This window comes from Haliotis cracherodii, unplaced genomic scaffold, assembly GCF_022045235.1.
Source record: "Haliotis cracherodii isolate W230 unplaced genomic scaffold, xgHalCrac1.p SCAF_23, whole genome shotgun sequence".
NCBI classification, from domain to species: domain Eukaryota; kingdom Metazoa; phylum Mollusca; class Gastropoda; order Lepetellida; family Haliotidae; genus Haliotis; species Haliotis cracherodii.
Genome location: NW_027266279.1, coordinates 11,789,016 through 11,812,813, shown reverse-complemented (window position 1 = coordinate 11,812,813; position 23,798 = coordinate 11,789,016). Strand labels below are relative to the sequence as shown.

General features: G+C 38.2%; 2 protein-coding genes across 4 annotated transcripts in view; one reads left to right on the top strand and one right to left on the bottom strand.

Annotated features, from left to right (window-relative positions):
- LOC139472014 (uncharacterized) overlaps nt 1–18,293 on the top strand; it is an 84,196-nt gene extending 65,903 nt beyond the window's left edge. For 2 of the 3 annotated variants that reach the window (XM_071254522.1, XM_071254524.1), the window contains exons 3-4: nt 9,733–10,038; nt 10,498–18,293. In XM_071254522.1, the coding sequence (XP_071110623.1) occupies nt 9,733–10,038; nt 10,498–11,576 (1,385 nt within the window). In that variant the 3' untranslated portion in view covers nt 11,577–18,293. Of the gene's footprint in view, nt 1–6,239; nt 6,333–9,732; nt 10,039–10,497 lie in introns of those variants that run through there. The other variant, XM_071254523.1, reaches the window with a different exon arrangement.
- LOC139472013 (ATP-dependent translocase ABCB1-like) overlaps nt 1–23,798 on the bottom strand; it is a 161,448-nt gene that overhangs the window by 93,853 nt on the left and 43,797 nt on the right. Inside the window, exons 22-23 of the mRNA XM_071254521.1 lie at nt 23,432–23,532; nt 21,653–21,793 (exon numbers count right to left, since the gene is read on the bottom strand). Of these exons, the coding sequence (XP_071110622.1) occupies nt 21,653–21,793; nt 23,432–23,532 (242 nt within the window). The remainder of the gene's footprint in view (nt 1–21,652; nt 21,794–23,431; nt 23,533–23,798) is intronic.

Below are 23,798 nucleotides of genomic sequence, written 5' to 3'. Positions count from 1 at the left end.
GACATCACACATCTCTCTGCCACCAAAGCACTCTCCTACCCAGAGTTCCATGCGACCAGCATAGTACCTCTGCCACAGGCCAGCACCATGTGACAATTCGTCACATCTTACACAGTCAAGATATTGCACATGTTTTTCGTTCGTTTCATTTTTGTCAAGTCTACACATCTAGATAAACATATGTCATAGAATGGTTAACTTTCATTGAAAAAATATCCTAAATCATGAATAACTATTTCCATTTGTGAAGTTATCCTTTGTTTAGATTGATTGTACGGCTAGCGATACGGTCACTTTTAGGTGTAAATATGTATTGTGATGCAACTCACTGTCGCAGTTGTAGTAGCATATCTATATAATTATGCAAAACAATATGTAAAGTGCCCCCAAATACTTGCATTAGTCCGTTCTATTCTGATTTCTGAAAAAGCGTATTTGTTTACAAGAGAAAGTCAGGTCATGTGATATGCAAATTAGCCTGTGGCAGTGGTGTTATGATTAGTCACCACTGCCCGAGTAGGCCAACAAAGCTGGTTATAGCTGTACTTTTTACACATAAGACAAGCCTCAGAGTTTTTAAAGTTTATCAATGTGTGATATATTTTATGTCAAAAGATACTCAGGTGAGATTCTCTGCATATCAGGAGTACATGTTCTATGGAATATAACTGAATCGGAATATAGTTTAAGATTATGATTTTGTCCAGCTGCCAACATGTATGTCCAACTTCAGTCTACTGCCTGTAGTTAATCCCTTTGATGGTGGGTAAGTTGTCATGTATGGTATTATGTACCTGACCCGAACTTCCTATGAGAGATATCTATTGAATCGCAACATTATATATTAACAAGACTAATGCACATGAAAGTACATAATCATAATTATATGAGATTAGTGAAAGTGGTTTGAACTATGTGCTGAGTTGTATGACATGTGAGTGTCAGGTCAATATCATATACAACCAGTAGATTGCATAAAACCTGATTAACAAAGTCTGGTTCAAGCAGTTACTAAAATTGGGAAATTTTAGAAGTGGTAAGAGCATAGAACTTGCACGACAGAATCTCAGCTGAAGGTGTGTTTATCTCGTTAGTGACAGGTAGATCATATATGCGGCTTGTACTTGTCTGGACTTATGCTGGTTTTTATTGCGGCTACAGGGCTAGCCCATCGAGATACCATGCCACAGTTTAACATGGATACCTCACTCACACACATTATACTGACTCTGAGCTGACCAGTCCTTGTTTTTATTTCCTTAATGCCTGGTGCTCTATTCCATTAATGGAAACCTATGATTATGGGTTCGAATCTCAGTTCACCCCGATTATGTTTCTAGGTTTGTCAGCACCATACCCGTGCTCGTGGGTTTCACCGAAGTGGTAAACGTCTTAGACCTGCATGACTTCAGGCTTTCCTCCCACATTAAGCTGACATGCCGCGATATAACTGGAATTCTGTTAAAAGCGGCGTTAAACCAAACTCACTCACTCATTCACCCTTAATGCTGAGCACCAGGCAGGATAACAACCAACAAATACCATCTTTTAATGTCTTTTGGTACGATGAGTACAGCACAGTGTTGGTACAAACAAAAGAGCAACAAATTTGCATACAAGTATTTTGCTACAGGTGAAATATGAATTTAAGAATAATCCAATTTCTGTATTATTTATATGGGAAATATATTTTCCATACCAGTGTATAGATGTTTTTAATAGGCTCTGCACAAGAGGATCCCTTGTGAATCCGCTTGTGATCGATGGATTTGGCGTAGGTGACAGGCGTAGACTTTGTTAACGAGGACGGGTGGTTTTAAGTGGAATGATAGGATTAGCTTGTTTTCTTCATAAAATCAATTGTTTCATCAGAGAATACCACTTCAGAAAATGACATGCTAGGATTAGGTGACAGGTGCTTATATCGTTACAGGTGTGACGTGTCAGTTTCACTGCATGGAGACAGACAAGACAATCCTCCTCCCTGTCATCATTCCATCACACAAAACTACCTGCTTGTCTCATTCTTTCATCCCTGTGTTCACTGAGCATGTTAATCCAGACGAAATTTCAAGTCATTATTCCACTTCATCGAGCAAGGCAGGTAAATGGCTCACAGAATAGACTGTCTCTTTATACGATGTGAGAATCATAGGCATATTTACTCATAAAAAGAATTGTGGGAATGTTTAGTTATAACATACATCATGACAATGCTGTTATGTTGAGCTGTACAGAGACTACATTGTTCAGAGGCAGACACTGAGATGGTATTTAACTTATGTTTTTCAAATTACCATATTGAGGTAATAAGCGCCCAGGGCGCTCTCAAAATTAGAAATAGGGGGCTCTTATTAGAATATAAGTTTTGTGAGAAAGAAATCAGAGTTGAAAGATCGTAAATTTCATGGTTTATGCTGACAGCCTGAAATGATACAAAAGAAAAGTTTCTGCGTATTATACACGACAGATATATTTTCCGTAATTTAATTGCCCATAATTAAGGGTGCTTATAACACACGATTGCGTATTAATCACGAATAAATAAGTGTACATTGATCAATCAGAAGGGGTGCTAATTGGGATTGTTCACTCGCCAATATATTAGCAAATATCGCTGTTGGCGCTTATTACGTAGAATACAGTATATGTATGATGTAATCTCCATGATTTCTATGACGAAGTTCAAGCAGATCCATTGTGTGGTGCAAGTTGTTTGCATGCATTGATTAATCCGGACCACACAAGTAAGATGCTAATTACAGGTGTTTTAGTTTTGTTTGTTGTTATCCCCCGCCGCGCGAAAGCGCGAAGCGGGGGATATAGTATTCACGACCGTCCGTACGTCCGTCCGTACGTCCCACCTGTTTGTTGCCGCGATATCTCAAGAACTAAACACTGGATTGTCTTCATATTTGGAACTATGGTGTATATACAGACTCCGCAGACACCAGTCGGTTTTGGTGACCTTGACCCCATTTTCAAGGTCACAGCAGGCATATCTGCTTTTGGAGTTGGAAAACGGTGTTGCCGCAATATCTCAAGAACTAATCTCTGGAATGTCTTCATATTTGGAACTATGGTGTATATACAGACTCCGCAGACACCAGTCGGTTTTGGTGACCTTGACCCCATTTTCAAGGTCACAGCAGGCATATCTGCTTTTGGAGTTGGGAAACGGTGTTGCCGCAATATCTCAAGAACTAATCTCTGGATTGTCTTCATATTTGGAACTATGGTGTATATACAGACTCCGCAGACACCAGTCGGTTTTGGTGACCTTGATCCCATTTTCAAGGTCACAGCAGGCAAATCTGCTTTTGGAGTTAGAAAACAGTGTTGCCGCGATATCTCAAGAACTAATCGCTGGATTGTCTTCATATTTGGAACTATAGTGTATATACAGACACTGCATACACCTGTCAGATTTGGTGACCTTGACCCCATTTTCAAGGTCACAGCAGGCAAATCTGTTTTTGGAGTTGGAAAACGGTGTTGCCACAATATCTCAAGAACTAATCGCTGGATTGTCTTCATATTTGGTACTATGGTGTACAGGCGGGGGATATTTCGTCACTCTGTGACAAATACTTGTTTAACACTGCACCCAGCAATATTCCAGCTATATGACGGCAGTTTGTAAATAAACGAGTCCAGACAATCCAGTGATTGACAAAATGAGCATCGATCCATGCAATTGGGATCAATGACATGCATCAACCAAGTCAGAGAGCCTGACCACCCGATCTCGTTAGTCGCCTCTTACGACAAGCGTGGGTTGCTGAAGACCTATTCTAACCCGGATCTTCATGGACCAATTACAGGTGTAAAACCACATGATCCAATATGTTTGCAGGATGCTATTTATCTCAACAAACATGTAAGATTATTAATTACAAGCTCCGATATATTGATGTTAAACAGAGGTGAATGGTTAATCCTGACCACTCAGGTAAGCTGCTAATTACAGGTGAAACACAACATGCTCCGATATATTGATGTTGAACAGAGGTGATTCGTCAATCTTGACCGCCCTGGTTAGAGTCTAATTTACAGGTTTAACACAACATGCTCGAGGACAGTGACTGTGAATACAGGTACATTATTTATCTTAATCAACAGTCATATACAGGTGTGACAGCTCATGCTGATTACAAGTGTGCTATATTGATAAGTGTGCTTCATACTTGTGATGTAATTAATCATTCACTTCGGTAATATGTTAATCACTGGTGAAACTTTGAAGTAGCATTGATATGTAAACAGCATGGACAGGATTGCAATAAATCTGAATAGTTTTATCTATTATACAGTGTTTTTCATCTGTAACATAACATTTTTTAAAGATATGGTTGTCACTTTGATTTGAATTAAGTGACCTTAATGATATTATCACAATCATCACCAATCTATTTATCATCACAAACATAAAAGGTGTGTTATTTGGAATTTGCAGTTTGCCCACCTCATGGGCTAGAAGAGTGAGATGAGATGGGGCTAGAAGGGTGAGGTGAGATGGGGCTAGAAGGGTGAGGTGAAATGGAGCTAGAAGGGTGAGGTGAAATGGGGCTAGAAGGGTGAGGTGAGATGGGGCTAGAAGGGTGAGGTGAAATGGAGCTAGAAGGGTGAGGTGAAATGGAGCTAGAAGGGTGAGGTGAAGTGGGGCTAGAAGGGTGAGGTGAAATGGGGTCAGAAGGGTGAGATGAGATGGGGCTAGAAGGGTGAGGTGAAATGGGGCTAGAAGGGTGAGGTGAAATGGGGTCAGAAGGGTGAGATGAGATGGGGCTAGAAGGGTGAGGTGAAATGGGGCCAGAAGGGTGAGGTGAAATGGGCTAGAATGGTTTGGTGAAATGGAGCGTTAAGGGTGAGGTGGGAGGTGCAATGGGCTTTGAAGGGTGAGGTGAAATGGGGATACAAGGGTGAGGTGAAACGGGGTTGATCATTACGTTTATTTCACTTATACAGCAACGTGCATGCACCTGGATGTGGTTGCTTTTATTCCGGACACATATTGGTTTTATCAAGCTAGCCCACTGCAACCATGCACCGTTTCACATGGATAAGCCACTCAGACACAGTACACTGACTCCGAACCGACCAGTCCATTTTTTATCCCATAATGCCAAGCACCAGGCAGGGTAAGAACAAGTACCATCTTTGAATGTCTCTTAGTATGAGACGGCTAGGTGATATAACCACCAATCACTCCTCCCCGGCATCCCAGCCACCCAAGTCCATATATCACAGTTCCTGTCCTGTCACACAGCAGCACAGGGATATCTCTTGTATATCACCTACCCAACATCTGAGCTTTTCATTGGGGGATAATCTCGGCCTGGAGTTAGGATTACTTGCCCTTAGGTCAAGTTGCACAATTCCCAATGCTGAGGGCAATGCATGGTATTTGTCAAGCACTGTTATCAGGTAGCTACGGGCTATGTACACATGATGTTCTTGTGTCTCCAGGTGACTAATTAATATGGAAAAATAGATCAAGATGATGAGCGTTTGTGATGTTTCACTTCACAAATGTATCAAAAATAACAAGAATATTTACCAAAGAAACAATCCTCGACTGATAAGTCATGATGGTATTCTATTTGATTATATCATCAAACCATTATCAAAAATAACAAGAATATTTTCCTAGGCTCAGCCAAACAAACCATCCTCGACTGATAAGTCATGATGGTATTCTATTTGGATTATATCATCAAACCATTATCAAAAATAACAAGAATATTAGCCTCCGCTCAACCAAAGAAGCCATCCTCGACTGATACGTCATGATGGTATTCTATTTGGATTATATCATCAAACCATGATCAAAAATAACAAGAATATTTTCCCGGGCTCAACCAAACAAACCATTCTCTACGTTAAGTCATAATGGTATTCTATTTGATTATATCATCAATCAATTATCAAATTCCCCATAATGATCATGACACCTTCTGGCTAATCAATTAGTTGTCCATTTCAATGACGACATCCAACTGTCACCTGTCTCAAGTTATGAATTAAACCAGGACACCTATCAGGTGTAATCAATTGCAGTATTGTCAACTTCCTATCAAACACCGATAATGAAAGCCAGGTAAGAAATTGTCTGTCGTTCACCAGACATCAATTTCACAGGTAGGCAGTTGCTGATTTAACAGGTAGGCTGTCATAGCGCGCTAGTCATACCCACGTGATGATTACAAGTGGCTGGGCCACGACACACACACACACACACACAGTTTGCCTGGTCTGTCACAGCTGGTGGGGAAAGTTGTCTCCTCGCCCTTGTCAGGTTCACACTGCTGTGGATATATGCTAAGTAGCTCCAGGTAAATCCAAAATTCATGTATTCATTTCTGGAGGAATGACTGAAATATATTCAGCTACGCTGTCAATCAATGCTATTGATTTTGTCAATGACATTAGTTCATGTATGTCCAAATCTAATTTCATTAAGACTTCCATTTCAAGACAATAACTATAATTCCTTTTCAATACAAACTATAATCACTGTTGTTTGTTCTTAATTAACAGCCGTCAGGACTGGGGGCTGTTGTTTTACCAGCCTTCAACACCCAAGGTGTCAATGTCAATGTGTTGTTATAACAGTGTTCAACACCCAATGTGTCATATGGGACATTGATTAGTGAACAGCATGATTGACAGCCAGAGAGGTTATATTATGTTTATAGCACTTGACATATTCACCACACATCAGACATGCCTATGTACAGCAGTGGAGGCAAGTATTGTCAAAGTTTAACAATGTTTCAAACTTTAGGGTGTAGAAAATGTTTATAACAACCTATATAGTACTTTCAAAACTGAAAACATAGTTGGTATTTTATATAATACATGTCATTGTTCACGATTTTTAAGATGTCATTGTTCATGTATTATTTCAATGATAATTCTATATTATGCAAAATGGCTTTCCCCCTACTTGCACTTTGAAATTGCTCATGGTTTCAAAACCAACAGAGATAACTGTGTTTGGTCAACAAAAGACCTTCTTAAAATAAATAATGTTATCATGTAGTATGTCAATTTTAGGACATGACCTTTCCTCAAGGAAAGAATTCACCCTGAGCCTAAAAACAAGATATGTTTACTTCCTTGTCAAGATGAACTGTAGAATGTTGAAGTTTCCTGACGACAGCTTATTGGTACAATTTCCATAGAGGCATTTAACTAAACAGGTGTTTAAGTGAACAAAAACATATTCAGTAAGTTAGTTATAAAGTGAAAATATCATTTGATAGTTTGATAAATCATTTTTAGTCTCTCAAAACATGTTGGTTTTTGTTAGAAATATTTAACAAAAGGATGTATTGATTTTGACATTATTTTTGTTGAAAAAAACAACTCTAAGGTAAAACATCACACAACTGTAAGGTAAAAATATACAAGAGCATTTTCAACATTGTATCATTTTCGGATGATTATTCTTATCCATTTCATCAGAAAATGTTTTGTGTCATGGCATGAACTTGAAATGGATATTTTAATGAATTGTACAATACCCAAAACTGATTTTATTACAAAATATGAATACATTTGAAAAATAGTACTACGATAATGTGCTAACTGATTCAACATAACAGCTTCTTCTTTTTTTAAATTGTGATGAATACAGCCTAAGGCTCAATAAACCTGTCACATTTAAAGATTTATAGTAAACATTAAACACTCTCAATAAGTGGAGGCAAAACATGTGACAGTTGAACCATTTCTGTGTCAACCACACCTCCAATACCGTGACCTCATGTGAGATCAACAGTTACAGCAATGTACACGAAACAGATTTCAATGAACGATATAATTTCTCTGCCATCAGGCCATGCAATAGAAGACATATATACAATATAATTATTAAAATGTCACTTGTCACAGAACTGTATGGAACATTGTGAGGATAACTAAAAGATTTTTATCAAATAGTTTCTCTGCTGTCTGGCCATGCATTGCAGGAGATCAGAAAGCTACATGAGTATAAAGACATGTTCAGCTTGTCATTGAAATGTATGTACCCTTGTGTACATTACATGTGGATTATAAAAAGATCTTGGTCACGCATGATCAACCCTGTCAGCTGTTTCACAAAGCCAGGCAAGGTGGAAGGGACTTATACAGTATAACATACAGTTTATAGATATGAACTGTGCCCTCGAGGTACGCAGGCTGTTGCGCTTCCCATGACACGTCAAGAATTGAACACCGTGTGAATGTGTTTATTTTGAAATTGACAAATGGCATGACTCAGGTGTCATTTTCGAACTGTCTTATTTACAAATTCTTTCTTGAATTATATTTTCTTTACTTATTCTCCATTGTTTTTCATGCTTTTTTTTTTCTTTCTACTTCACTGAATATCTGAACTGCCTACTTCAGACACTGCAAGACAATTATGCATCCGACTCTTATAAGAGAAACATTGGGCGATCATTCTTCCTGGAATTAAATTATTATTATTCTATGGTAATTTCTTTAGAGAAAAGGAAAGCTTGTGAATGTTAATTCATCCGTAAAACTTGGAATATTGTTATATTTTGACAAGCAGAAACATTTCTTTATTACACACTTTAACATTGATGAAAAATTTTTTAAAATAAATAGATCAATAAAATAAACACGCCATGAGCCATTCCCAATGACAGTATTTCAACTCAAGTAGAAATTATGCCATGCTTCAGATGTGATAATGTTCGGATGTTCAAGATCTGAATTTGTTAAATGATCACCAAATTATCAGCATCACTTTAAAAATGGATGTAAAGAATTATCATGTAATAATTCCAATTGGGCTCAAAAATAATATTTTACGTTTTACGCCCAAACCCAAATTGGATGAAAACATTTATGTGTGTTTTATCCCCAAGCAATTCATGAGAATTCCCTCCCCATTCCCACGATCTCTGACTAACACCCAACAAGGCAATATTTCCAAGGATGAAATTCAAGAGTTGCTTCGAGCCTCCTCCTTTTAATTGGTGAACCGGGAGTTTTAGTGACAGCATGTGCAAGTTTGAACTGCAACAGGGAGACTGTATTGACAGTTGCACTGTGGAATATTGAAAGATCAATAGCTCATCTTGTCTGATGCCAGGCTGGACTTTTCATCTTGAACCAGTTGAGAACATAAAGTTTGCATGAAGTGGAATGAAAAATGAAGTGAAAACTATGATGGTTTTTCTCAACAACTACTAAACAATCCCAGCAGGGCAGTCTCTCACCAGGTTCGCTGTGACGCTGTGAAGTAGCTTGCCACTCTCAGTTTATAGAATAATACAACAATGTTTGGGTGATCTTATTCGAGTCACTCCAGAAAGACCAGTCAAAACTGACATAGCAGTGTTGCAAGTTTCTCCCTCAATAAATCACCATGTGTTACTTGACAATTAACTTCAATATTCAATAGTCAAGCTACATGAAAGCGCTCAATGAAACTGTTAAATTGATACATCAAAACCATTTGACTGGAAAAACTAACCTGGCAATTAAAATCAATTTGTAATGACCTTGACCTACATGTTTATGTGTGACAGTGAATATTGTCCAGGACAAAATTAGCAATGTCATCAGTTTTTACATTTTTATCTTGACATAATCATGTCTGTATTGGTGACTTCAGGAACGTCTGTGATAGCTATAATGACCTTAACCTGGCTGTAACCTGTGACATATTCTTCCTTGACCTACTTTCGTAACATGACCTTCATCTTGTTGCAGGTCATGCATGTACTGTCAACATGCTTAAGGAGCAGCTCCTGAATCGCGAGGACCTGCTCGAGTCACTGGACACAGAGCCCATTTTCGACTACCTCCTCCAACATGGCGTCTTGGACAAGACAGCCATCGATGGGATTTGTAATGAAAAGACGACCAAGGAACGGAACACTGCCCTGCTACAGCATCTTGAAGGCACAGGGAACAATGCGGTGGCGCTCTTCATCAACGCGCTGCGGCAGTCGGGACAACTTCACCTGGCCAGCACTCTGGATACATCCCAAAGGATTAAGCCTATCTACGGAACAGGTATGTTATCTTTATCTATGGAACAGGTATTTTACCCAGTGGAACTCATGAGCTGACGCTGTAAAAAGAAGTAATGCTTCAGCACAAAAATCCTTTCACAATGTCAATGTGAAGTTCCATGAGCTGATGCTGTGAAAAGAAGTAATGCTTCAGCACATAAATCCTTTCACAATGTCGATGTGAAGTTCCAAGGATTATCAAATGTGATAGTTGTCTGTACTTCAAGACAAACGGAGTGACGATATTGGACTGAGATTTCTCGTGGATCTTTTGGTTACCTTTGATTTCACTGATATTCATGTAGTTTCATTTAGCAAGGTGTACTTGATATATAAAACAGATTAACCAAACATGTTAAATATTAATTAGAATGGAGCATATTCATAAGATATTAATTAAAACGTAACCATGGTAACTATTACTACTATCTTTTTCATATTTTTTTCTTCAATTTTACAGGTTACTGGGAGAAACAGAGACACAAAGGTCAAGTCATGGTCAAAATTCAGGTCAAGTCTGTTAAGGTTCTTGTACCCAATGAAGAAACACCAGACAAACGATCTAGAACCAGGGAGATCTATGACGTCAAGATGACCCCACGACGACTCCACAAGTCGTATGACAATATGCTGATGCTGGATCCAGAAGAACAGCCCACACCAAAACCAATCCGCATCGTGGATTATCCTTATGCTAAGGATGAAGAAGAAGAGGATGAATCCATCAAACCCAAGAAATCGTGTTGGTGCATGTGCTTTCCTATGTTTCGTAGTCGTCGAAAAACGATCAAGGAAAAGAAATATATAGAGAAGGGGGGACCTGGTAAAGGTTCCCAGAATTCACAGTCCCCATCACGAGAGAAACTTAACCCCAGACCATTAAGTCCCACGAAACAGAAAATGAACTCCCCCTCAAAGGGAAGTAACTCTGGTTTGACCAATCCAAGTGACAAGGCACTTAACGGGAATTCCCACTCACGGACCAACAGTCCCTTAAAGGACTCACGGACAGAATACAAGAACAGTGTTAATGATCAGAGAACACATTCAAAACGAGATCACGACAACAAAGAAAATATGGACCCCGTAATAATGAGATATAACGATCAGTTGGAATTGGTCGAACTAAAACGTTACTCACACAAATCAAGTCCAAAACGACATGCCTCGTCAAATTCCGTCATGTGTGAAAAATGGAAACACGATGGTAAGCATTACGAGGAAAAATCAAGTGAGTTTTATGGGCTGTTTGACAGAGATTTGAAAAACAGCTGCATAAAATATTTCGAACAGGATCGAGGGACACTCATCTTGCAGATTTTCAGCGATAACCAAGGAATTACTGTTTTCAATATTTGCATGACGCTAGACCAAGTCTCGAACCTCCATGAAGACTACACTGGCGGCAAGCTACAGCAGAAACTACATTCTATTCTCATGGCTAATGGGACCATTGAACGACTGGACGTGCTCGACCTTGACCTTGCAATTACTATCGAGGACAACCAGTTTGATGAAGCGACACAAGAGCTTACGTGATGTTTAATTTGTGGCAGTGAATGGCGGCCATATGCAATTACACATCCATACTTCAATATTTCCACTACAGAACCAACTCGGAGCACATCTCACGTTTCACGACACTAGTTCAACGTTTCCAGAAGACAAGGAGAAGAACAAATACAAAATATGATCTGGCGTGTGACAAACTAACTGTTGGGTTTATCTACATATCAGAGACGCATTGAATACACATCACGTGATTGATCACCCACAGCACAAAGTTTCATGATCATTAAAATCGTTGACTATAATCACGCTGACTTGCAATATATCACACATGCTGACATGCAAAATTGACCAGTTTCTTGTGTTTTTCGAAGGAGAAAATATATGTTCTCAATCAAGATGTTTGAAATGTGCATCATTTCGCAATCCGATGGTCCTGTTGCAATGAAAGACACACCAAATGCATCGATTATTAATCGACAAATTCCTACGTGGTTCCAGTTTATGGTACCACAAGACTGACACTTGATGGGTTCACCTGTTTGTGTGATGTGAAATGTAAAATATATATGTGTGGTTTTTGCCTTGTGTTTTCGGCGGTTGTCATTACATGTATAAATTAGCATCAATAACAATGTAGAATCTAGCTCAATTCAATGGACTACGACAGTGGTGCTCCAATCAGTCAATATCAATTCTTTTAGCATTCATAACTGATCCTCATACAGTTGTTTCACCGAGCACTGAGTGCTGTGCTCATCTTTTGTTCATTTCTGTCTGGGATATATATACGACAGTGGCCATCTTGTATACATCTTCCCGAGGCAAGCATGTCCACTTGCCTATATCAAAGCCTAGTTTCTACCCTTGCCACATCAAGGCCACTTTTCTTGGCTCAACCTTGGCGCCACCTCGCGTAGATCGGGAGTTGTGCCCCTTGTAATGAAAATGCAAAATCAAATCAAATGAAAATGGATATCCAGATCGCTGTTATCTTGAAGAGCTTCACAAAGATGGAGACAACCAAAGGCGACGATCTAGTCGATAAGATAACGAAAATGTTCGCGTTTTGATCCCCGACACCAACACATAGGCAATCGTTGAGGGGTTTAAAAGATAAAAAACACATATTCAAAGGCAGGCAGCGATAAATAACTTTCATACAAAGGTGTACCAGTCGTGGATGTTGATTTTGTGAAACGTTCTCTGATTGGGCTGTCGATATGCACGATAGTCCAATCATATTAACAACAGGAGAGAGGGTTTGATGTGGCAAGGGTGGAGACAAGTCTTTGATAAAAAGGCAAGTGGACGCTCTTGGTCCTGGAAGATGTGTTGTGCACTGCAGTTGTAGATGTGTATATTACAGAGACCAGCTTGTACAGCATTCTTGGACTGTCCTTCCACTGATGTCAACTCGCTGCAGTTCTCACCTTCGTCATTTCCTGTATGAAACTTATAGTGCTGTGTTGCCATGGTAATGGACAACCTCAGATGGAAAGTCTGTTGCTAGGTTTCGAGATTATCTGTAGTGTACAAAAATTGTGATTGCGGTGAATGTGAAAATGTTTCCTAGTTTTTGAGGAGTTTATGCATTTATGCAGAAATGTGAAGTATTTAGATCAAGTTTATGCACACTGACATATGATGTTTGCATCGTACATTTCACCTGCTCATGAAGCACCTCAATAATATTTTACGAATATTGCAGACAAAACGTTGGTAGTGTTAACGTTCAAAGAAGGAAAGTAGTGTGATGCCTTCTGTTTTTTTCAGATGTTAAGTGGACAAGCTGAGAGAATAATTAGAAAATCTTTAATGAGTAGTTTGAATGACAAAATGGCAGATTGGGTGAAACCATTAAAATATTGTGATATTTTTGTGATAGATATACACACTGGTTCAATAAATAAATTACCAAAATGATACTGTTTCATGGTGTGCTCAATTTACACTATTTATCAATTTTAAATATCCAAACGCACCTCTACTATGGATATAGGTGATAATTAACTACTTAAAGCATTGACCCTGTGATAATACTTTTCCGATTATTTGCAGAATAAGCATTTGTCCTTTAAACTTAAGTGCTAAATTTACACATTTTAGTTATAGACAAAGACTCCAAATCAGTGTTGTAAATGTTTGAGCTTAAATCTATAATATAACTGTTATAATGAAAAATTATAATAATAATATAAAAATGAGATGATGCAGATGACTTCTTTGAGAAGCATTTAGAAGTTGGAGTAAGTAAGTAAAGAAGTATGGATGAACAACTTCTTTATATATGATAATAAGTTTTGTATTATAATGAGGTTTTAAAGAAGTGATAAATCATCAAACTCAACAGACTCTAGTTCTTCTTTGCCAGATAAACCCAGTGAAACATGGTCTTATATTAACAGACAATATACTTATTTCCACAAAACTGATTTTCCCCTGATAAACCGAGTGACACTTGGTCTGGTAAACAGAACATATACTGATTTCCACAAGACTGAGTTTAATCTAGTCAGAGTTCTCTCTTTTTAACATATTAAGATTTCCGATTGTGTTTCATGATGCAAAACATGTCTTTCCAAAGACACAACACAGAACGCAACTCAAAACCTCACTGGCCTCTGTGTGATGTAGTGTTGCTGTCCTTATCACAGTAGCGTTGTGCTTACACCAGTATAGCTGTTGTGATCAAATTACATTGTGTGATCTATTAAGTACAACTGCAATTCTTAAACATTATATGCTGGGGAAAGACCGGTTTTCTTTCTTGGTAAGTGTGCAATTTTGGCTAAAGAGTAACATGAAAATAAATATAACGGGATTGATTTGAGGTCATTTTCCTTGTGAATAAAACTCTTTGAACTAAAGTTTAAAAAAACAAAACAACTAAAATCAACAGGTGCTAAAAACTGATTTTCAAATTTATATTTTAATTTGATGTTTCTTTTTCTGTGCAAAAACTAAGGGTAAGCAGGTCTATTATTGAAAAATAAGATCAGTATTGCCTTTTGGCAGGTGAAAGGTCTAAGTATAAACTATGAAAACATTTCTTTCGGGGGGGGGGGGTTCAGAGATTTTGAAATTGTAACAAACAAGTTGATATCAGCATACAGACATGGGGCACATATATCTCATGTGTCATGTTTATGGGAGGGATGACACCTGATAGATCAAATACGGTAAAATCTGTATGTAACTTCATGTAACAGTGACACAAAGTGGGCATTTTCATGTTTTGCTTTCATAAAATATAATATCCAACATTAAAGCATTCATTGAAACTTTCATTTCACAAACTTGAGGACCATCTCATTTTTAATTCCAAAATTCATTCTTGAGTCTGTGAAATAATATTCAGTGTGATATTTGTAATGTGGTCAGATTTGTCCTCAGAGTATTATGACTAATAAAGTTTGAAATCATATTGCTAAAAAGATATATTTAAATCTGAAGATATTTCACAGTCATAATGGGGTGTTATTTAACATACATCATACCGTATTTATCACAATTAGCTGAACTTTCCAAATATAACGATTGTTTTGGTTCATATTTTATATGTACACTTTTTGGTGTGTGAAATTTTTAGTATTTTTCTCTCTACCCATGTATGAGCTATTTAAAGGAATAGAATGTTAATTTCTTAAATGTTATTTTCCTAAGCAAGCAAGAAATGTGCCTTCAGTCTGTTGTATTCGGGAGCAAAATTGTGACGTGAATGATGATATGAGGTTCAAGTCGTAGGTACGAATGATCAAAGAAACAAATGCTGAAAATGTAATTATGTTACGAATGACTGCTGTTTTAACTTCCATTTTCTCATAGAATATCTAGCTACGCTTCAGAATCAAGGAGTTTCAGTGTTAATAACTTTTCTGATTACAATTCAGATTTGGTATTTAATCTACAATGAGTGCATTTGGTTTTAAAAGAAACTCTGTTATGGAAACATTTTTTTATAAGGTTTTTGGTTTTGTGAGATTCGGAAAATCCCACAATTCACTTTGACGTGAATTTGAATCATCAACAATGAGTTAAGTGAGTTATATCCTGTGATGTTTTGGTTTGATCTTTTAAATATTTTTTAACAAATGGTGAACAATAGGTTATGGTATAGAACACGTGAACCTGATTATTCTTTTATTTGAATTACATAATAAACAATGCATGACATAATATTGATAGTGTTCTGTTAATAATAGGTCATTTTTATCACTTAGTTTGCAGATTTGTTTCTCAAAGTCTTATCTCTCTGTTTGAGGAGTAATTTTTAAACAGGAAAAATTTTGAAAACTCGACCATATTTGTGATGTTTTCTTTGGGCTGATCTGTGAGCTAAGTACAGAAATGAGCCAGCCTTTACTATATTTTGGTAACACGATTACATGTGGTGCTGATGGTTTGATACTGAGATTTGTTGACACTCCCCATCAAAGGTAAGACAAAGTCTGGACACGTTGTCACCACAGCCTCACATGATTTTCATGATGTTGTTTCAATTTCATGGTGTAATATTTTCTGAAATATATGTTAATTGAGAGATGATGCCATGTTTCTTCAAAGCTAAAGTTTCGAAAATAACAGTTTGTTCATTATTTGGATTCTAAATTCACTGCCAGATTATATGTCCAACAATCTCTGACCCTGGAGATTATGAGAAGTACCATATTCGATGTAATAAGCACCAAGGGCGCTCTCAAAATTAGAAATAGGGGGCTCTTATTAGAATATATTTTTGGTGAAAAAAAACAACAGAGTTGAAAGATCGTGAATTTCGTGGTTTATGCTGACAGCCTGAAATGATACCGAAAAAAAGTCTGTGCGTATTATATACGACAGATATATTTTCCAGAATTTAATTGCCCATAATTAAGGGAGCATATAACACACGAGTGTGTATTAAAAACGATATATTGTTTTTTGTTTCAACTACACATGAGCACTGTCCAGCTGGCACTTATAACTAAAGGGAGGCAACTCTGTTACAAAATTGATATCTCAAGCTCTTCACAGCAATAACCCTTTGCGGAGCTCTCTATACTATCGCTGCCACCAGTCAACTCCCCACAGTGATAGATGACCACAACCATGCCTGGAGTTGAACTCGCAAACGACTGTGTTACAAAAAGTGACGATTGTCATGACGCCAAATACACTTAACCCAGCTAAATTACATTCTTTCTTTGTCAATTTGAATTTCTGTTTCATTACAACTATCATGAAATTTATATGGTAAGAATATACAGGAGAAGTTGGCTGATATTCCATTAGTCTGCAATCTCGAACCAATCTGATTATACAAACCACAAAGTAAATTCATCTGGAAAACATGGTCAGTCGTACACCTTTTCAAAATGAACGATGATTGCATTCCCAAAGACAAAAACAAAAGTATGAACCTTAATACATTTGGGGTTAGAGGCCAAATTTCAAGATTCTTGTAATGGCCGCACCCACCCTGGTGTAAGCGATGTTACCAAGAGTGTAACGAAGGTGTCGGGCGTTGGAAAGGAGCTTGATTGATATCTGTGTTAAGGGAGGCAACTCTAATCTGGTTACTTTGCCATCCGTGTTAAGGGAGGCAACTCTAATCTGGTTACTTTGCCATCTGTGTGAAGGGAGGCAACACTTATTTGCATCCATTCTTGAACATCTTGAGTGAATTTGAAACCAACAGATATTCAGTAAAGAAATTGTTCTCTTGATTTTTGGGACAAATGTTGCTAGCATCTGTTTCATGTAAAAAAAATTCTCCAACAGCCAGTCCCAGCTGTTCCTTGAAAATAGATTCAAAATTATCCTTGCCTTTCTGACCTGAAAGTGTTTTTAAAAATATCAAACTACCGTATTCGACGCAATAAGCGCCCTGCTCTAATAAGCGCCCACGGCGATATTTACTAATATATTTGCTGGTGAACAATCTCAATTAGCACCCCTTCCGATTGATCAATGTACAAAAGATTTATTCATTCGCGTATAATACACAATTAAATTCTGGAAAAATATGTCTGTCGTATACAAACATTTCAGGCTGTCAGCATAAACCACAAAATTTATCTTTCAACTCTGTTTTTATTTTCACCAAAATAACATTCTATTAAGAGCCCCCTCTTTCTAATTGTGAGAGCGCCCTGGGCGCTTATTACGTCGAACACGGTATTCACTTTCTCTCTATGTCATCTATTTCAGACAATATTATAAAACAATTAATCACATAGTGAGACTTAGTATGGTTGATTATTAATATATATGTTATAACTTATGTTGGAGAAGAAATATGAGTTTTTATTTAACTTTGAGTGCAGCTCAGTGTATATTTATTACTTCAATCGTTTGAATGATTTCATTATTTTAGAGGTTGTTATCCTGTAATGAATAATGGCGCAGCATTGAGTTTGTTTCCTTTCTGTTAACCAAACAGTAACAAAGTAAGTATTTGTTTGTCTGATTGCCATATTTCAAGTGTTTTTCTCATCATTAAACAACAACAAATGGAGTTTTCTCAAGACAAAATAAAAAGACCAGAATGTTGAAAGCATTTCTGTGGAATAGACATTTGGGTTCTGACAAGCAAATAATTAATTTATTCTGTCTGGATCATTGTTTTTTTAGAGGATTACGATCCTTGTATTTTAAGGGAACGACACATCATTGTGATAAAAGTCTGATCAAATTCAATATTTCACATGATCTTGATGATAAAATCATTGTTTGAAATTCCAGTTGGAAACTTACAAAAATCCTAAAAATTGTGATTTTGTTATGATTGATAACTCAGCTTAATCATCACCTGTCTGGTTTGTTTATTTTTGAAATAATCAATTCTTACACATAACTATGTCAAACTTAGCTATTTCTTTTAAAGACATAGCTCAAAGTTCAGATTTGTTGTCTGGAAAGTACTATCAAATTTGGCACTAGTCAGGCATTATGGGTAATACTTGTGAACGTTAGTACACATTTCTGTTACTGATGAGAATGTATTTTGGATCATGGCTGAATGCTATCATAGGTGAATCAAGCTTCATCATGAATAAAATATCAGAAACAAATGTGTTGAATTATCCTTTGATTCATGATGGATTGGAGTTCCTTCCAAGATACGGGGCGGTCGGGTAGCCTAGTGGTTAAAGCGTTCGCTCGTCACGCCGAAGACCCGGGTTCGAATCCCGACATGGGTACAATGTGTGAAGCCCATTTCTGGTGTCCCCCGCCGTGATATTGCTGGAATACTGCTAAAAGAGGCGTAAATCCAAACTCACTCACTCACTCACTCCTTCCAAGATACACTGCTTCGAGTGATCAACACTACAGCCAACCCAGGGACACAAGTCATCAAGAGTATTTAGCAGACCCTGAAGTGTGGACTCTAACTCAATGGATTTTTTTAAGAACCATGGACATTATGAAAATAGTTGTCACGTGGGCTTTCTCAGCTGACCTTTGAGACTTGACACCTATGTGAAACAACTGAAACAAACTAAGTGATCAGTTGAGAAATGAACACGGGTTATAATATCCCGAAACGCTACATATATTTTAAAATATTTGATTGTAACAGAGACACGAGACATCGAATAAGTCTCTTTGTACAGCTGCAGATGTGTGGGATATTGTTCCTTTAAGTGGATATTCACGGATACATACCTCGAACAAACAAGGAAGCTGCCTAAAATTATACATATAACTTTGGTAGGTTATTATTATGATATTTGCATTTTGTTTTCATTCATTTACTGTAGCATTGAACAGAATCATTCTTGTTCCTCTACGTCTTGGTTGGGAAGTTCTTCGATGCGAGATAGACGTTTTCACAAGTTTTTTCCTTTGTAAGCGCGTATATGTTACAGTCAATGTGTAAAATGTGATTCACTCAGGCAATTTATAAAATGTCTAAATATTTCAGTCATTTTACAAATTGACTGAAACATCTGTCCATTTATTTAACAGATTGACTCAAAATTATTAGGATGGTCAAAAACATCACAATAGATTAATTATGTTAGGATTAGAAGCCAAACAATATACAAATGTACTTTTAATTCTAACATTTTCAGTCACTTGGTGATGATATTAAACATAAAAGTGTTTGGAATTTGTAATCATAATAATACAGATGAACATATTTTTCAGTCAATTAGTAAAATAACTGAATATTTTGGCGTTTAATACACTTCCTGAGTGAACATTTTGCACATTTTGACTGTAAAAATATAAATATTTTCTTTGTGTTGCAAGTCAAAACAGTGTAAAGGAAAATCGCACAATTACCAAGTAAGTGACTTATCAAAACTTCATCACCATCACCGATGCTACCCACAAAGAACCTACATTTCCTAATTATTTCTAAAACTGTAATTCATTTTGTTCATCAATGTGACCCTTTTACTACCAATGAAAGTGACTAGTCCAGAATTCTGCTATATCATCCGAGTACTCACGGGGGAGAAACAATAACAAAGGCAACAACCAGTCCCGGGGAATTTCTTTAGATCAGTGCCCCTTTAAGATTGAATTCCGTATAAGTTGGGTTATTTTTAGGATTGCGATGAAATTGCCAGAAAGCAATGACAGTGCTATTATATAATAACAGCTGCAAAACAATGGGCCTGATATGGCAAATAATACCTGAATTATACTCAATATTGTGTACTAGGACCTGGCTATTGGCAGCTGTATGCACAAGATGGCAGCTCTATGTACAAGATGGACGCTCTATGTTCAAGATGGCAGCTCTATGCACAAGATGGCTGCTCTATGTACAAGATGGCGGCACTATGTACAAGATGGCCACTCTATGTTCAAGATGGCAGCTCTATGCACAAGATGGCTGCTCTATGTACAAGATGGCCGCTCTATGTACAAGATGGCAGCTCTATGTACAACATGGCCGCTCTATGTTCACAAATATACAATTTTGCATCCATCATTGAATTTAAGTAAATATTTCCAGCTATTCTAATCTAATGCCATTGAAGTCATGTGGTGCTTCACCATTATCGTATGTGTCAAATGTCATGATTGTCAAATGTTATGTGTATGGCGCATGTAAGGTATAAGGGAACACAGGAGGTATGTTATGTGGAAACCAAAACGCATCAAATGACAAATATGGACAATGATGTCACAATGTAGTACCTGAAATAGACATAATATACTGAACGACAAAATCGATTTGAAAATTAAAAATTTCACTGCGGTGTTCAGGTCAAATTAGATCGATAAACTATCTAGTCATGTTCTGCATACATTTGGGATATCAGGCCAAACAAATACTTTTCTTTACTTACTGACTCACTTATTTGTGTGTTGCTTATTGCCAGACTTGTCAATATTCTAGCTAACTGACGGCAGCCTGTAAGTAACTGAGTTTGGACCAGACAATCCAGTGCTTCGAATCCTAAGCATTGATCTACCCAAGTGGGATACGATGACATGCATTAACCGATTCAGTGAGCCTGACCATTCAATCCCACTGGTCACCTCAGTTGAGAAGCATTGGCATAAATATTTAAAAACCCACAAAAAGCACAAGGATATCAACAAGATGTGATGTCTTCATCGGAAGGAACCTGCTTGCCAATATCTGCTTCATTAGTCAAGCAGTATCAGAGAAGAGCACAGAACAAAGTTCTTTCCATTACAAAGGTGAGTGTTGGGGTTACCAGGTGTTATACAGTCATGTAGCTTTAAGTCGGCCATCGAACACACCGACCTGTAGGTCCCTAGACCTTGCCTTACGTCCGAAGCAATGGCTGTTTTGGCTTTGATGAGCCAAGAGGTAACTGACATACAAGTCAAATTAACAGAAATGCTGACCGTCACATTGGCCATGTTTAAAATCAAATTGGAAATCTATGAGCACGTTTTAGCGTCGCCATAGCTGGGATCATACATACAAAGTTTCAGCTCCATAGGCCTAGTTGTCAGAGGACTCGTCAAAAATGCCAAATGACAAACAGACAACTGGACCGACAGATGGACGGTGGGTGGACACAAGCCCACTTTACCTATCAGTCAGGTGAGCTAAATAGATAATTTTGGAAGAAGTAGTCAAAATAAATTTCAGAAATCAGAAACATAAACAGAAAGTGAAGTCTGACCTGTACACAGAATTTGCTTCCATGTCGCCGATGGAGACGAGGTAGGCCCCGAACCGGAATGCTCCGGCGTACAGCAAAAACACAACGCCTTGTGAGAAGCCAAAGGAGATGCCATACACGTGGGCTTGCTTCATGTTCTCCCTGTGAAAGAGTGAGCGAGTTGGTCAGTGAGAGAATGTTATTAAAGTCTGCAGTCTGAAAGAATGATCCAGATTATAGAGGCATGATGACTGGCAATCAGTCACAGAGCCTAACCACCTGGGTGCCGTTGTACATAGCGATCTTAGCGCTCAGCGTGAGTGAGTTGGGTTTAACGCCGCTTTTAATATCATTTAAGTTATATCATGGCTTAATGTTTAGGGAAAGCCCAAAGTGGTGCAGGTCTCAGACGTTTACCACTTTGGTGAAACCCGGTGTGCATGGGTATGATGTTGACAAACCTGGAAACATAATCGGGGTGAACCGGAAATTCGGACCAACAATCATAGGTTTCTGTCGTGCCCAAGGGATGCAACTCGATCTGCACAGTGAATCGCGGCACCTTAGACCACTGTGCCACCTGTGCCCTCCCTTAGCGTTAAGGTGATCTTTACTACTATACCTTAACACAGACTTACGACAGTCGTAGCGCTAAGGTGATCGTTACTACTATACCTTAACACAGAGTTACGACAGTCGTAGCGCTAAGGTGATCGTTACTACCACATCTTAACACAGACTTACGACAGTCGTAGCGCTAAGGTGATCGTTACTACCATACCTTAACACAGACTTACGACAGTCGTAGCGCTAAGGTGATCGTTACGTCCATACCTTAACACAGACTTACGACAGTCGTAGCGCTAAGGTGATCATTACTACCATACCTTAACACAGACTTACGACAGTCGTAGCGCTAAGGTGATCGTTACTACCATACCTTAACACAGACTTACGACAGTTGAAGCGCAAAGGTGATCGTTACGTCCATACCTTAACACGGACTTACGACAGTCGTAGCGCTAAGGTGATCGTTACGTCCATACCTTAACACAGACTTACGACAGTCGTAGCGCTAAGGTGATCGTTACGTCCATACCTTAACACAGACTTACGACAGTCGTAGCGCTAAGGTGATCATTACTACCATACCTTAACACAGACTTACGACAGTTGAAGCGCTAAGGTGATCGTTACGTCCATACCTTAACACGGACTTACGACAGTCGAAGCGCTAAGGATGTTTTGTACAACAGCCCCCTAGTCCTTTTTCACAGAAACCTGGAGACATATTCTTCGCTGTCACCACTTCAGGGCTTGGAGTCACTTGGGCACACCAGAAACCTACGATAGTGGGTTCGAATTGCAGTTCGCCCCAATTATGTTTCTAGGTTTGCCAGCACCATACCCGTGCTCGTGGGTTTCACCGAAGTGCTAAACGTCTAAGACCTGCATCACTTCGGGCTTTCCTCCCACATTAAGCTGACACGCCGTGAGATAACTGGAAAACTGTTAAAAGCGGCGTTAAACCCAACTCACTCACTCAGGGCTTGGAGAAAGGATCAAATGTATGGAAAAAGTGAGTGAATGAATTATTTGGGTGTAACACTGCTTTTAACAGTATTCCAGTTATATCACGGCGTATAGTGTGGAGGAAAGTCGGAAATGATGCAATCATAGGTTCCTGGCGGGCAAAAGGGACGCAACTCTGCACAGGGAATTGCGGACGACTGGGCCACCTGTGCACCCGCTCACCCCCATGAATACTAGAGCTTGGAGATGTATGTTTCCTGAACTCACTTGTAGGGTTTGAGAATGTCAGCACAATACTGGTCATAGAAATGCTTCTCCCTGGTAAGTGACTGCACCGTCCGGACGTTCTCTATGGCTTCAGCAGCAGTCTAGATTAAAACAATTCTCAGTTTTACTTCTTTATTATATAGAGAGCTACATTTAATTTGTTCTATATTTTCTAGAAATAAATATCAACCGTGATACAAAACATGAAATACCATTTTTAACTGAACAAATGGAAAAAACATGATCAAGTTATAAGTTGCCAATACCATGCCCCATGTTTTGTTCGTTTGTTGTTTAACGCCATCCTGAGCAATATTACAGCTTCATGACGCTGGTCTGTAAATAATGGACCAGACAATCCAGTAAT